The following is a 13,264-nucleotide window of genomic DNA, read 5'->3' as shown; positions in this document are numbered from 1 at the left end:
TTTTAACAAACAAACAGTTAAGTTTTGATTACCATAATGTACATTGAATTTTTATCTTAGTTGCATAATTTCTAGCAGACAGACGTCCTTTCTGATGTTTCCTCTATTGAATGGAAATCCTAGTGATGTTAAGTACCTCACCATAACAAAATGAACAATTGTCACGTTTTGTCATATACTTTACACTTGGGACCATTGACTGTTTTGATTTGTGTAATCTATTTATTGTAATTTTCTGCGTTTATAATGGCATTAATAACGTCATTAGACAAATCCAAAAGGAATCGTTAACTGATAATTTTAACGATTGTTTAAGGTTAAAAATCATTCATTGGTCACATAGGTGAAGATATAAAGGCAAATTTAGTCATAAACTGCCACAAAAGAAAAAGAACAGTCCAACAGAAGGAAGAAAAATCTTCAAGGACTTAAGGTAGGAATAGTTCAATCTTGTTCATGTTTTTATAACATTAAAATAATTTTATTACTTTTTTTTAAAATGTTGTTTGTTAAAACTTCAAAAAAACAATTTATGTATGCGCTTTTATTCCCCTTTTTTCTCGTATTTCTTTTTTAAGTTATGAGTTCATCGCTATCTCTCCTTATTTTGTGGAAGGACGAGGGTCTGTCATATTTAAGAATTTCGTTTTGAATTTTCTTCAGAATTCGTTTTTTTGTTACTATACTTTTTGTATTAAACATTTCTTTATTCTCATTTATTCAATGTGAAAACAATTGTGTTCTGATAATCTTTCGTACAACTTTATTTTCATACAACATGTTTGCCTTTATTCTTAACATTTTGCATTGTTTATTTAGATAGGGTACTATTCTTTGTAACAAAAATAATATACGTTAAAAAATTAAATCAAAGTGAAAATACGTATTGGCAGAATGAATTATTATACTTAGTATTATAAAATCATAAGTTGAAACAATACACACTTGGGCAGCTAACGCTAGAATGTTGTATGATTACTACTTTTGTTTAGTTTCCGTATAAAGGAATGTAGACTTTGCTTGCACCATCTGGCATGCGTTTTGGGACTTTTCGTTTAGAATTTTACTCGGAAATCGGTATTTTTATCATTTTACTATTTCAGTTAATAAATGGAGTCATTCCTCTTAGTTATTTTATTTATTATTTTCAAATTTTCAAAATCCCATTTTTCAAATAATATTTTCAAATATTCAAAATCCCATTTTTAAAAATATCATTTTCAAATATTTAATTACTATGTTTACAAGGTTGGTATGATACTCCCTGGATATACAAATTAGTAGTTTTTAAACAGTTAATGTACCAATTATGTATTTACGATAAAATCTTATTCCGTCCCGAACTATTGATAACCATTACAGAATTTGAAATAATTTTCCAGAATTGTCGAATATTCATTCTTTTCAACTACGCTAAATGTAAATTTTGCTATGCAACTATATATAGATTCTAGCAAAACTGTTGAGTTCTATTAAAATAAACCGAAAGAGACAGATATTGTATTAACATTTTTGTTCATATGAAAAACGTTTCACTCATTATATACAGATACATCGTCTTTCTTCTTCGAAAGTTTCAAAGCAACGGAAGCATACTATGTTTTGTAAACCAGGTTCCATCTAATAAGTACAGTCTTACACTATTTTTTCAAATAGTTAAAAAAAAATGATATTTACATACTTGTTACAAGAGAACACATATTAAAAATTAGCCTTGTCCTTTTAACTCCTGAGCTGACATTAACACGCGTTAAAATTTACCAATGTCCTTATTACTCGGGCGCTTACTAAAATTAGCGCCAGTATTGAGTAATGTCATTTATACTCCCGCGATAACGTTAACACGCGTTACTAAAGAAAGAAAAGAAGATAGCTATATCCCAAAACTCTACTTTCCGCTATATGGATGATATTCGCTCACCAGGTATTTCAAAATTTGGTGACTGTTAAACGTATCTATTATTGGTTTTCCCGTTTGAATGGTTTTACACTAGTAATTTTGGGGCCCTTTATAGCTTGTTGTTCGGTGTGAGCCAAGGCTCCGTGTTGAAGGCCGTACTTTAATCTATAATGGTTTACTTTTTAAATTGTTATTTGGATGGAGAGTTGTCTCATTGGCACTCACACCACATCTTCCTATATCTTTCACATCGAACTATAGATAAAGAATACAACATGGTTGACTTACCTCTAGAAATCGGGGTTTGTGTTGCTAAAACTTTAATGTTCTATGTTGTGTCTTGTGTTTTATTTTTTGTCTGTTTGTCTTTATATATCTTAGCTATGGGTTGTCAATTATTTTCGAGTTTGAATGTTCCTCTGGTATCTTCCGTCCCTCTTTTTTAAACAGCGTCTGCAAACGGAGAATATACCTCCCAATCGATACGATATTTTACGGGCTTAAATTTCATATCATGATTTCATTGATAGAGGGTTGTTGCTCACAAGAAAGCTATTAAATCAAGAGTAAATTTTACGGAACCGATAAAGAGTTGGTTGACCGTTATGGAATAATCGTTTCACAGATAATATCATACGTGTTCCTTATATCGTAACTACAAGCCCTCTCCTTTTTCAGGAAGGTGATCTACTAAATAAGACTATTTGCCGGGTTTAAGATAAGACGTGTCACGGTACTTGTCGTTGATCTTCTCTTATATTTAATGCGCTTCCCTCGGTATTAGTGTGTTACCCCGATTTTGTTTTTTGTCCATGGATTTATGAGTTTGAACAGCGGTATACTACTGTTGCCTTTATTTGTAATAACATGAGCAGAATCTGGTAACCCTTCAGGAGCACCTGAGATCTTCTTTTTGAAGGGTTGGTTTTTCATAGTCTTAAGTTTCTAAGTTATGGAATAACCGTTTAACAGATAATATCGGATTTGATCCTTTTGTTGAACTACAACCTCTTACCTACAAAATCACACAATTTACAAGATTTGTAATTGAAAAACTAAGGATTTTCTTATCCCAGACATAGATTAACTTTTTGGTACAATTATTCGGAATTTGGATCCCTAATGCTTTTCAAGTTCATTCTTTTTTTGGCTTTATGCCTATTTTGATATACTCGTCACTGATGAGTCTGATGTAGACGAAACGCGACTCTGGCTTACTAAATTGAAATTCTGATACCTTTGATAACTATTTTGTTTTATTATTTGTATGTTGGTATTCTTTTAGCCATGGCGTTGTCAGTTTAATTTCGATCTATGAGTTTAACTGCTCCTTTTTTGGCTAACCTGACACAAAGGGCCAAGTGAGCTTTTCTCATCACTTGGCGTCTGTCGTCCGTCGTTAACTTTTATTCAAATCTTCTCCTCTGAAACTACTGGACCAAATTTAACCAAACTTGTCCACAATCATCATTGGGGTACCTAGTTTTAAAAATGTGTCCGGTGATCTGGCCAACCAACCAAAATAGCCGCCATGGCTAAAAATAGAACATAGGGGTAAAATGTAGATTTTGGCTTATAAATTTGAAACCAATGCATAAAGAGTAATCTCACATGGGATAAAATTGTTTATAAAGTCAAGATCTATCTGCCCTGAAATTTTCAGATTAATCGGACAACAATTTGTTTGGTTGCTTTCCCTAATTTGGTAATTTTAAGGATATTTTGTCGTTTTTGGTTATTATCTTGAATATTATTATAGATAGAGATAAACTGCAAAGAGCAATAATGTTCAGCAAAGTAAGATCTACAAAAAAGTCAAATGATCAAAATGGTCAGTGACCCTTTAAGGGGTTATTGCTCTTTATAGTAATTTTTCACCAATTTGTCATAATCCTTTACAAAAATCTTCTCCTTTGAAACTATCGGGTCAAATTCAACTAAATTTATTCACAATCAATATGAAGCTATCTAGCTTAAAATATGTATGTGGTGACCCAACCAACCAATCAAGATGGTCACCCTGGTTAAAAATATGACATAGGGGTAAAAAGTAAATTTTGGCTTATAACTCTGAAACCGAAGCATTTAGAGCATATCTGACAGACGTGAGTAATTTATCAAGTCAATATTTATTTGCTATGAAATTTTTAGATGAATTGGACAACTGGTAGTTGGGTTGCTGGTCCTTAATTGGTAGTTTTAAAGAAAATTTCGTTTTTTTGTTATTATCTTGAATAATATTATAGAGACAAACTGTAAACAGCAATAATATTGAGCAAAGTAAGATCTAATAATAAGAATATAATAAGAATAATAATAACATGATCACAATGGTCAGTTGAGCCCTTGAGGAGTTATTGCCCTTTAAAGTATTTTTTTAACAATTTTCATTAATTTGATAATTTTTGTAAATTTTTACAAAATATTTTCCTCTGTATCTAAAGGGCCAAGTTTATATAGACAGAAAAAAATGTAAGTAGCAAGAAAGTTCAGTAAAAATAAGTTCTACAAACACATCACCATCACCAAAACACAATATTGTCATGAATACATCTGTGTCCTTTGTTTAATATGCACATAGACGAAGGTGAGCGACGCAGGCTCTTTAGAGCCTCTAGTTTTAATAGTGTACATCTCCTTTTTGTCTTCTTCGCTTGCATAAACGCGTTCATAGTGATAATTGTCCTTTTAACTCCTGCGCCTACTTAAACACGCGTCAATTGAGTACACTGTCTCTCTTTTTCTCGCACTTACGTAGAAAGTAAGATCACAAAAAAACATCCGCGGAAATTCAAAAAAGGAAGCCCCTAAATAAATGGAAAAATCAAATGCTCAAAAATACGATGGTTAACAACGTCAGTACCCATAATCTATACTTCGTTTACTATTTGTGAAGTTGATACGGAATATTTAACAACAACGTTTAGGTCCCTTCCGTTGAACTATCGTTCATTGTTGGTTATCCTAAAAGATATCTTTTTTTTTATTTTCAAAATCTGATCTACATTAATAGTTTAACAGTCACTCTGAAGCCATGTTTTATTACTGCTCAAATAGCTGATAACATTAAGAAAAGATGGATCATAGAGCACAGACCAAACTTTAAATCTTTTGTGTTTAAACATTTATAAATGTAGGTGTTGTATCCTGTAGACTGAAGGAAAATCCAATTAACTTTAATTTTTTTTACTTAAAAGCCATCAACACTTCACTATTGGCAAGACTTTGACTTTGCTCGCCCTCATACCTATAATTCAGGCTTATTGTCTTCCTATCGTCTTATATATTTAACTAAATTAAGGGAAAATGACATATTAGTCTTTCTGATTTATGCTACCGTTCCAATGTTCATAGATAAAATAGTATATCGATGAAAGGTCGTAATATTTAAGGTATATCGTGAAATAAATGACTTTAAACTATCACATATGGTGTTTTTATTTGTTGGAAAAATGTATTATGTAAGAGTCAGGTCAGATTGAAGGAACATAACTGTGTCTATGCTAAAAGTATGGACTACGTCAAAACAATGACGTTTTGAAATATACTGTGGACATATAAAAAAGGAAGTATTTATGCAAGTCTATCTAAATAAGTGTTAGCAAAGTCAATTCAGACTCAAGATGAGTAAATACTTTACTATCTACTCATTTTTTTTGTTTTGGGGAGGGGGAGTTTAAAATTCATTTTAGTGTTCCAACTGCTCCAGAAAGAGATAATTGATGCGTTTTTACTATTTTCTAGACTTTTTCGCTATTGATTTGAAAAATAATTTTTGATACATTTAAGTCAATTAAAGTCATTCATGTTGAATATCAGGAAGATTAAAATAAGGTTACAACTATCTTTTGCGAATCAATGTTTAGCTTCTTTTTCAACACTCTTTTGTTAGGTTCTCGAAAGCTAATTTTATTTTGCGTCCCCATTATTTTTGTATTATCAAGATTCTAGTAAACTTTGCGTGTTTAAACTTTTTATAATCTACGAGTTTTACATTTACTTAAACCATAGATGTCCTTGATTTCTTTTAATATATTTTGTCTTAATTTTAATATGCTGTACGTAACCATAGTTACTGTGAGTTCTCGTAGATCTGTAGTTTTTGCCTTTTTTGTTTTTATTAGGTTTTGCTTATTCCTTTTTTATTTAACTGTTGACTATTTTGTACCTTGAATTTTGTGAAATTTTTACAATGAGATTATTTTTATTGTCAATAATTATTGACAAAGCTATAAATTGTATCAAGACAAAAGTTGTACGGCGTTGTAAATTTAAAGCAAGATAAAGTTATTATAGTTCAGATATCCGCAGTATTCTATATAATAAGTTAGTATTCATGTTTTGCCTGATTATACAAATGTTACTGTGTCAAGGTAATCTAAAAATAGTTAATTACTGTCAATCATTTATTCTAAGATTGGTCAATTGCTTTCAACTTCAAGATATTTGTCTGATAACGTGATATACAACATTCGTTTTGTATCCAATTTCAAAGTTAAGATAAGTTATTGAGGTGAAATGTATCGAGTTCAATACTAATCCTGACCATTTTAGTATTTCGGTACATAATTGAAAATAATCCTATAAAAAGAATATCCTTTAACATGAAAAAGGTCAAACGAATGAAGCAATTTCTTTCATCTCAAATTAGTTAACTCCGTAAATACTTATCAAAACACTTGGTAATCTTGTGGCATTATTGTAAGAAACTTATTTTTGCAAAAAGTGTTGGGTTTCTGTCTAAAACGTAAATCACAAAAATACTGAACTCCGAGAATAATTCAAAAAGGAAAGTCCGTAATCTAATGTTAAAATCAAAAGCTGAAACACATCAAGCAAATGATCAATGTTGACCGTATTTTTTTGTTTTTTATTTTTCCATAAAGAACCATTATATTGTGTCAAGCGGGTGATGTATTTCAATATATAATTAATCGAATGTATATTGTTATTTTACATATACAGTGCAACCTGCCTAATCCGACTCCTGAGTATTCCAATATCTTGCTTTCATCGACTCATTTTAATGGTCACAAAATATGCCTATCCTTGCAGAATAAACCTAAGTATTCCGACACCCTGCTTTATCTGACATTTCTTCTAGTCTCCCAGTGTGTCGGATTAAACTGTAGAAACGAGACGTTGTATTTAGTTTTTTTAGCAAACCACGAAAGACGTTATTAACGTTAGGTCAAACATTACAAAGTCAAGTGTGATAGGTTCGGGTTAAAGTGATAACAAACACACATGACGCCGACAAATCGTGATAGTATTCTAAACGAAGACTTCAAATGCATTGTGATATGTTCACCAGAAAGACAAATAAATTAATATATTCTATAACTTATTCTTTCAGGGACTGATTGATAAAAAATGTTGCATAATATTAAAACGAGTCCTTACTCTCTATTTTATAGTTTGACAATCAATCACAACTACTTTGCCAAGTTATTTTTATTTCTATTTTACTTCTTTGTTTTCTCTTTCCTTTTATTTCAACTTCTATTTTGATATTCAATGGGTTTTTTTTTTATTGTTTGAGAGGTTTATTTACTACGAATAACGAGATATTTACATATCTATTCCAACAACAACAGCTTATTAAAAAGTTCAGAGCGAACAAATTGCAACATGTCCATGCTTCGTAAAAGATGTGATCGTTACCTGTATACATCTCTCTCTCTCAAGATAAACATGCTGAACACACTAAACAAAATGTGTTGTCTTTCTTCAACTTATTATTAACATGTTCTTTTTTTTCTAAAAAAGCAATCATGTATTAAAGAGTGATGCAACCGTTTTCATCTATGGTGAAGGATTGGACATCTAGAGGTGACTTTTCCGAATTTCAAAATGCAAAACAACTGTGATTTTCTATTTGTATATGTACCCATAATCCAATTGTGGAATAAGAAATAATGCACTCGAAAGACGAATGCCATATGTTATTACCGCCTCCATCCTCCTGCTTCGTTTTCCCATGAGTTATTTTAATGGCCGTTAAGTGAGAGATGTATGTAAAAGAAAGTAATAACTTCAACATTATCATTAAGAAACGTCCAATAGATTCCTTGTAATCAGCAATCTACTTTTAAGGAAATCATGATAGGAATACTAAAATAGCAGATCCTACACCTACTTTAAAAGTGTATATACATTAACGGTATTTAGTATCTTTATCGTTCTGTAATATACATCATTTCTCACGACTACCATTATCTATTCACACTTGTCAGTTTAAAGAAAAACACACAAAACAGTCAACAAAACTATCCATAACGAGGTTTTAAAGTGACGATAGGCAAACACAAAATCAGCATTTTTAATTGGTTGAAAAAAAAGAGAGACGAAAGAGGGACAGTCAAACACATAAAGCGGAAAAAAACGACGACGCCATGGCTAAAAAAGGACAAACAGACAAACAATAGTACACATGACACAACATAGAAAACTAAACAAATAAACAACAGGAATCCCGCCAAAAACTAGTAGTGATCTCAGCTGCTCCGGAATGGTTTGAAATTTGAAATTTAGGTCTGAGTACAATAATCTTTATCTTAATTTTACGACGCACCATTATGTCTGTTATGTACGCTGGCTGGTTCGTTGATTTTTTTTTTAATTTATCTGTGACGTCACTTTTTATGTTGATACATTCGTGTGAAGCTCAGGTAATAATTCCATTATGCTGTATAAGTGTTTTATCGCAAATTATTTTGAGTGTTCGTTGTTATTCTGTGGTTAACCTGTCGAGTTGTACTATTATATTATTTATTTATGTATTTCTCTGTCCCGAATGTTCTTGTAGTTACTTGTACTAAATTCCTTTAACGTAGTGAAAGATTAGTGTTTAACCCTCCATTTGTCATAAAATGTCCTCTTCTTAGACAGGAATATGGCAGTTTTTGATCAATAGTTTTTTGTATGTAGGCGTTTGTTTTTTGTGGCACTTCAGTGTTTCTGTTGTGCTGTTTGTTTTTTTCATATAGTTGGTGTGTTTTGTATTTGTTTGGTTTGTAATACAGATTTGCTTTCTTTCAATCGATATATGACTTATACTGCTGTTGCCTTTACTGGTGTACTGTATATATAAAAAAGAAGATGTGGTATGATTGTCAATGAGACAACTATCAACAAAAGACCAACATGACACAGACATTAACAACTATAGGTCACTGTACCGCCTTCAACAATGAACAAAGCTCATACCGCATAGTCAGCTATAAATACTCCGTTTGATGAAAGTCAATATTTGAGCAGACAACTTGTATCTACTAAGTGATTGAGTAGGAAAATGCCAACAATGTTTATACTAGTTTGAGGTTTATTAGATTCGGCTTTCAGTTGAAACTTGTTTATTTTATTATTTGAATATTACCATTATGACATTAATAGCTGTAAACATAGATAGATAAACAAATATATAAATGAAGATTGACTGTTTTTGCCCCATGATAATCTGTACTAGAGAGAATATGTCAAATAGGATGCTCACTTTCCTATACTTATTAAAATTATGTTCAATTAATTCAATTATGTCAAAGTGACAGTAAACAATTTGAAATAATTATATATTGTCTTTTAACATCAATACGCCGATTCTCTCTAAGGACGTTTGATACCACTGTCATACAAGTGATTGGTTAAGCTGTCTATAAAACAAGGTTTAGTTACCATTTTCTACTTCAAAAAATGCCTATATTAAGTCAAGAATATTAAAGACAACAGTAGTAAACAGCTGTTCAAAATTCATAAATCTATAGAGAAAAATCAAATCCGGGTTATAAAGTAAAACGGAGGGAAACGTATCAAATATTAGAAAACTATGACACTACACCGAAATGTAAAACACATATAAACGAACTATAATGTAACTATCGCCATTTTCCTGACTTGGTACAGGGAATTTTATGAAAAAATGGTGGGTTGTTACAGTTGTTATCCATTAGTTTGATGTGTTTGAATTTTGGTTTTGCCATTTGATAAGGGACTTTCCTTTTAGAATCTTCCTCAGATTTCATACTTTTTTTTTGTGCGATTTGTTGATAACTTGACATTCTGAATAAAAAATTTCATGATCGTAAATTGTATTAGTTACATAGTTACAAAGTGTGCTATATACCTGATACAAAATATTACTAGTAAAATATTACATTACGTTAGTCCTAACGTTACCGTTTATGAATCGTTGTTTATCATGCATATTTTCTTTAAAGGTCATATTCAATTATCAATTATTCAATTATTATGATTAAGATACCAGTATCATTACGCCCCCATCACATTTAATATTCCCTTTAGTGTAAATCAATGATTATTAAATGTAAACACTATGTGAAAGATAAGCATTATGTTAACAAGCTTAAATCATAGATATATAATTCCCCTGAAAACGTCAATTCCTCAAAAAGAATAAATGTCATGTTATAGAAGAAGTAAATCTGGTTTTATAGCTAACTTAACCTCTCATTTGTATTACAGTCGCATCAAATTTAATTATATTGACATCGATGTGTGAACAAAACCAACAGAAATAATAGGTAAAAAATTAACATAGGGCTACAACAGTCAACATTATTTTATAATCTTATTCTTATTCTAATTTTGTCAGGAATATGACAGTTGTTATCCATTCGTTTTATGTGTTTGGACTTTTGATTTTGCCTTTTGATTTTTGATTTTCCTTTTTGAATTTTCCTCGAAGTTTAGTATTTTTGTGTTTTTACTTTTAGTCAATTTGTACTGTAACAACTACCTAATGAAATTATTCATTTCCAGATACCTGAACCATGTCAAAAGTACTGACTTCCGTTTTGGTAATTTTTGGTTTCACTGTAGTCTTCAGTCTACCTGCCAAACGATCGCCATTTACTATGGGTCTAGGTGACCTTGAACACACTCGACAATTACCAGGCAGAGTACGAGAATTTGACATGAATGGTGATGGAGCATTAGACGTGAAAGAATTAGAATTTTATTTCAAATCAACATTTGATGACATAGAACACGTAGACCAAAATGTAAGAGAAGTCTTCTTTGTTCTTGACACTAATGGCGATCGATTAATTGATGGTCAAGGTATGTATTCTTCTTATTTCTTTACGTAGTCAGCACTTCGGTGGTGACATGAAAATCAATTATATGGTCATTTTCATAATTTTTTCTGTTTACAAAACTTTGAATTTTTCGAAAATCTAAGGATTTTCTTACGCCCAGAAGTAGATTACCTTAGCCGTATTTGGCACAACTTTTTGAAATTTTGGGTCCTCAATGCTCTTCAACTTTGTATGTGTTTGGCTTTTTAACTGTTTTTATCTGAGCGTCACTGATGAGTCTTATGTAGACGAAACGAGCGTCTGTCGTATTAAATTATAATCCTGGTACCTTTGATAACTATATACCATTTGCAATTGCCAATTTCTTTTTTTTTTAATTCTAATATCCTCTTGTAATAGAATTAAACCTCTTGACTTTTCAACACTTTATACAAGTATTCCACACTCCAAAGAAAAAGAAAAAAATGAAAGAGTTGGTATTGCTTTGTTTCATAAAAAAAGAATGGCCAACGAAGATACAAGTATCTTGTCTTAGGAAGGGATAAATCTTACTTTATAAAGAATCACTTTGATTCAAACAAAATATTATCTGAAACTGATATTATCAAGATGTTTGATTTCTTGATTGACAACATATTTGTTACGTTCGGAGGACGTGTTTTTCAGCAGACTTTCGGCATTCCTATGGGAATGAATAGTGTCCCTCTTGCCGACTTGTTTCTTAATATTATGAGTTTGACTTCATACATCAACTTTTTAGGAAGAAAGATAAGAAGTTAGCAATATCCTTTAACTCTACTTTCCGTTATATAGATGATGTTCTTTTACTAAATAATTCAAAATTTGGTGATTATGTCGAACGCATCTATCCCATTGAACTAGAGATAAGGGATACAGGGATACAACGGATACAGTTAAGTCGGCCTCGTATATTGACTTATATCTAGAAATTGACAATGAGGGTCGATTGAAAACAAAACTTTACGATAAAAGAGATGATTTCAGCTTTCCAATTGTGAAATTTTCATTTCTAAGTAGCAACATTCCAGCAGCACCTCAATACGATGTATATATCTCCCAACTGATACTATATTTCCGTGCTTGCATTCCCTATCATGATTTTTTTATAGAGCGTGGTTGCTCACAAAGAAGCTATTAAATTAAGAGTTCCAAATGATGAAAAAAAAATCATCTTTTCGTAAATTTTACGGACGCCGTCACGAGTTGGTTGACAGTATGGAATAACCGTTTTACAAATGATATCGGATATGTTCCTTACGTCGTTACTACAATCCCCTTCCCTTTCATAAATGTGACCTACCGAATTAGACTACTTACTGGATTTTTATTAGCAACACGACGGGTGCCGCATGTGGAGCAGGATCTGCTGAGCACCTGAGATCACTCCTAGTTTTTGATGGGGTTCGTGTTGTATATTCTTTAGTTTTCTTTGTTGTGTCATATGTACGATAGTTTATCTGTTTGTCCTTTTAATTTTAAGCCATGGCGTTGTCATTTTATTTTCGATTAATGAGTTGGACTGTTCCTCTAATATCTTTCGTCCCTCTTTTATTTGTTGTTTTTTAAGTCCTTGATTTATACCTAGTTCCTATTGAAAATTTATCAACAAATTTCCTTTCCAAATAAAAATGTTAACTGTTCATTAGTGTTAAGTAGAAATATCAGCAGCAAGCAATGGGAACTACCAGAAATAAGAATGTTTTGCTATGCACACGTATAAAGTGTTCTGCTGCCTCAATAATCAGTATTTATGTTCAGTAAGAAATAGAAAAATCAGGGTATTGAATATGTCATAGGATTGTCATGAACAATCTTAACAAATATGTGTTAATAGTGCGTGGTATTATTGGAAGTAAAAATATAAAACAGAAATCTACGAATCATTTTATTAATATTTTTTACAATATCATTATCCGTATGAAAAGTGTATAACAATTATATATTTTTCTTGATATCCGATTAATTTCTAATGTGATTTTGTCGCTTTTTCAGAAATCGAGCCATTACACAACCTGTAACAGGGAAGATAACTCTGCAGGATATAACCTGAACCATTACATAACATGTAACAGGGGGGATAACTGCAGGATAGAACCTGAAGGATGCTCGTGGCATACATTTGACATTTTCATTTGTTTCAATCATTTATCATTAAAATTCATTTTTTAACTGTGTGTTTGTAAATTTGTTTCAAAATGACAAATTATACCTAAAAGTCAATAGAACATTTTGTCTAAGAAAGCCAGAAAAAAAACATAACGAAAATAAATTATGAAACACAATCACC

General features: G+C 31.3%; 1 protein-coding gene across 1 annotated transcript; it reads left to right on the top strand.

Annotated features, from left to right (window-relative positions):
- Positions 1 to 301: 301 nt before the first annotated feature.
- LOC134723140 (uncharacterized) lies at positions 302 to 13,146 on the top strand. Its single transcript, XM_063586781.1, has 3 exons — positions 302 to 433; positions 10,679 to 10,978; positions 12,970 to 13,146. The coding sequence occupies exons 2-3, from the start codon at positions 10,690 to 10,692 to the stop codon at positions 12,993 to 12,995; spliced, it is 315 nt and encodes a 104-aa protein (XP_063442851.1). The 5' UTR covers positions 302 to 433; positions 10,679 to 10,689; the 3' UTR covers positions 12,996 to 13,146.
- Positions 13,147 to 13,264: the final 118 nt, after the last annotated feature.

The sequence above is a fragment of the Mytilus trossulus genome, chromosome 6 (genome assembly GCF_036588685.1).
Source record: "Mytilus trossulus isolate FHL-02 chromosome 6, PNRI_Mtr1.1.1.hap1, whole genome shotgun sequence".
In the NCBI taxonomy this organism is placed as follows: domain Eukaryota; kingdom Metazoa; phylum Mollusca; class Bivalvia; order Mytilida; family Mytilidae; genus Mytilus; species Mytilus trossulus.
This window is presented reverse-complemented; position numbering and strand designations above follow the sequence as displayed.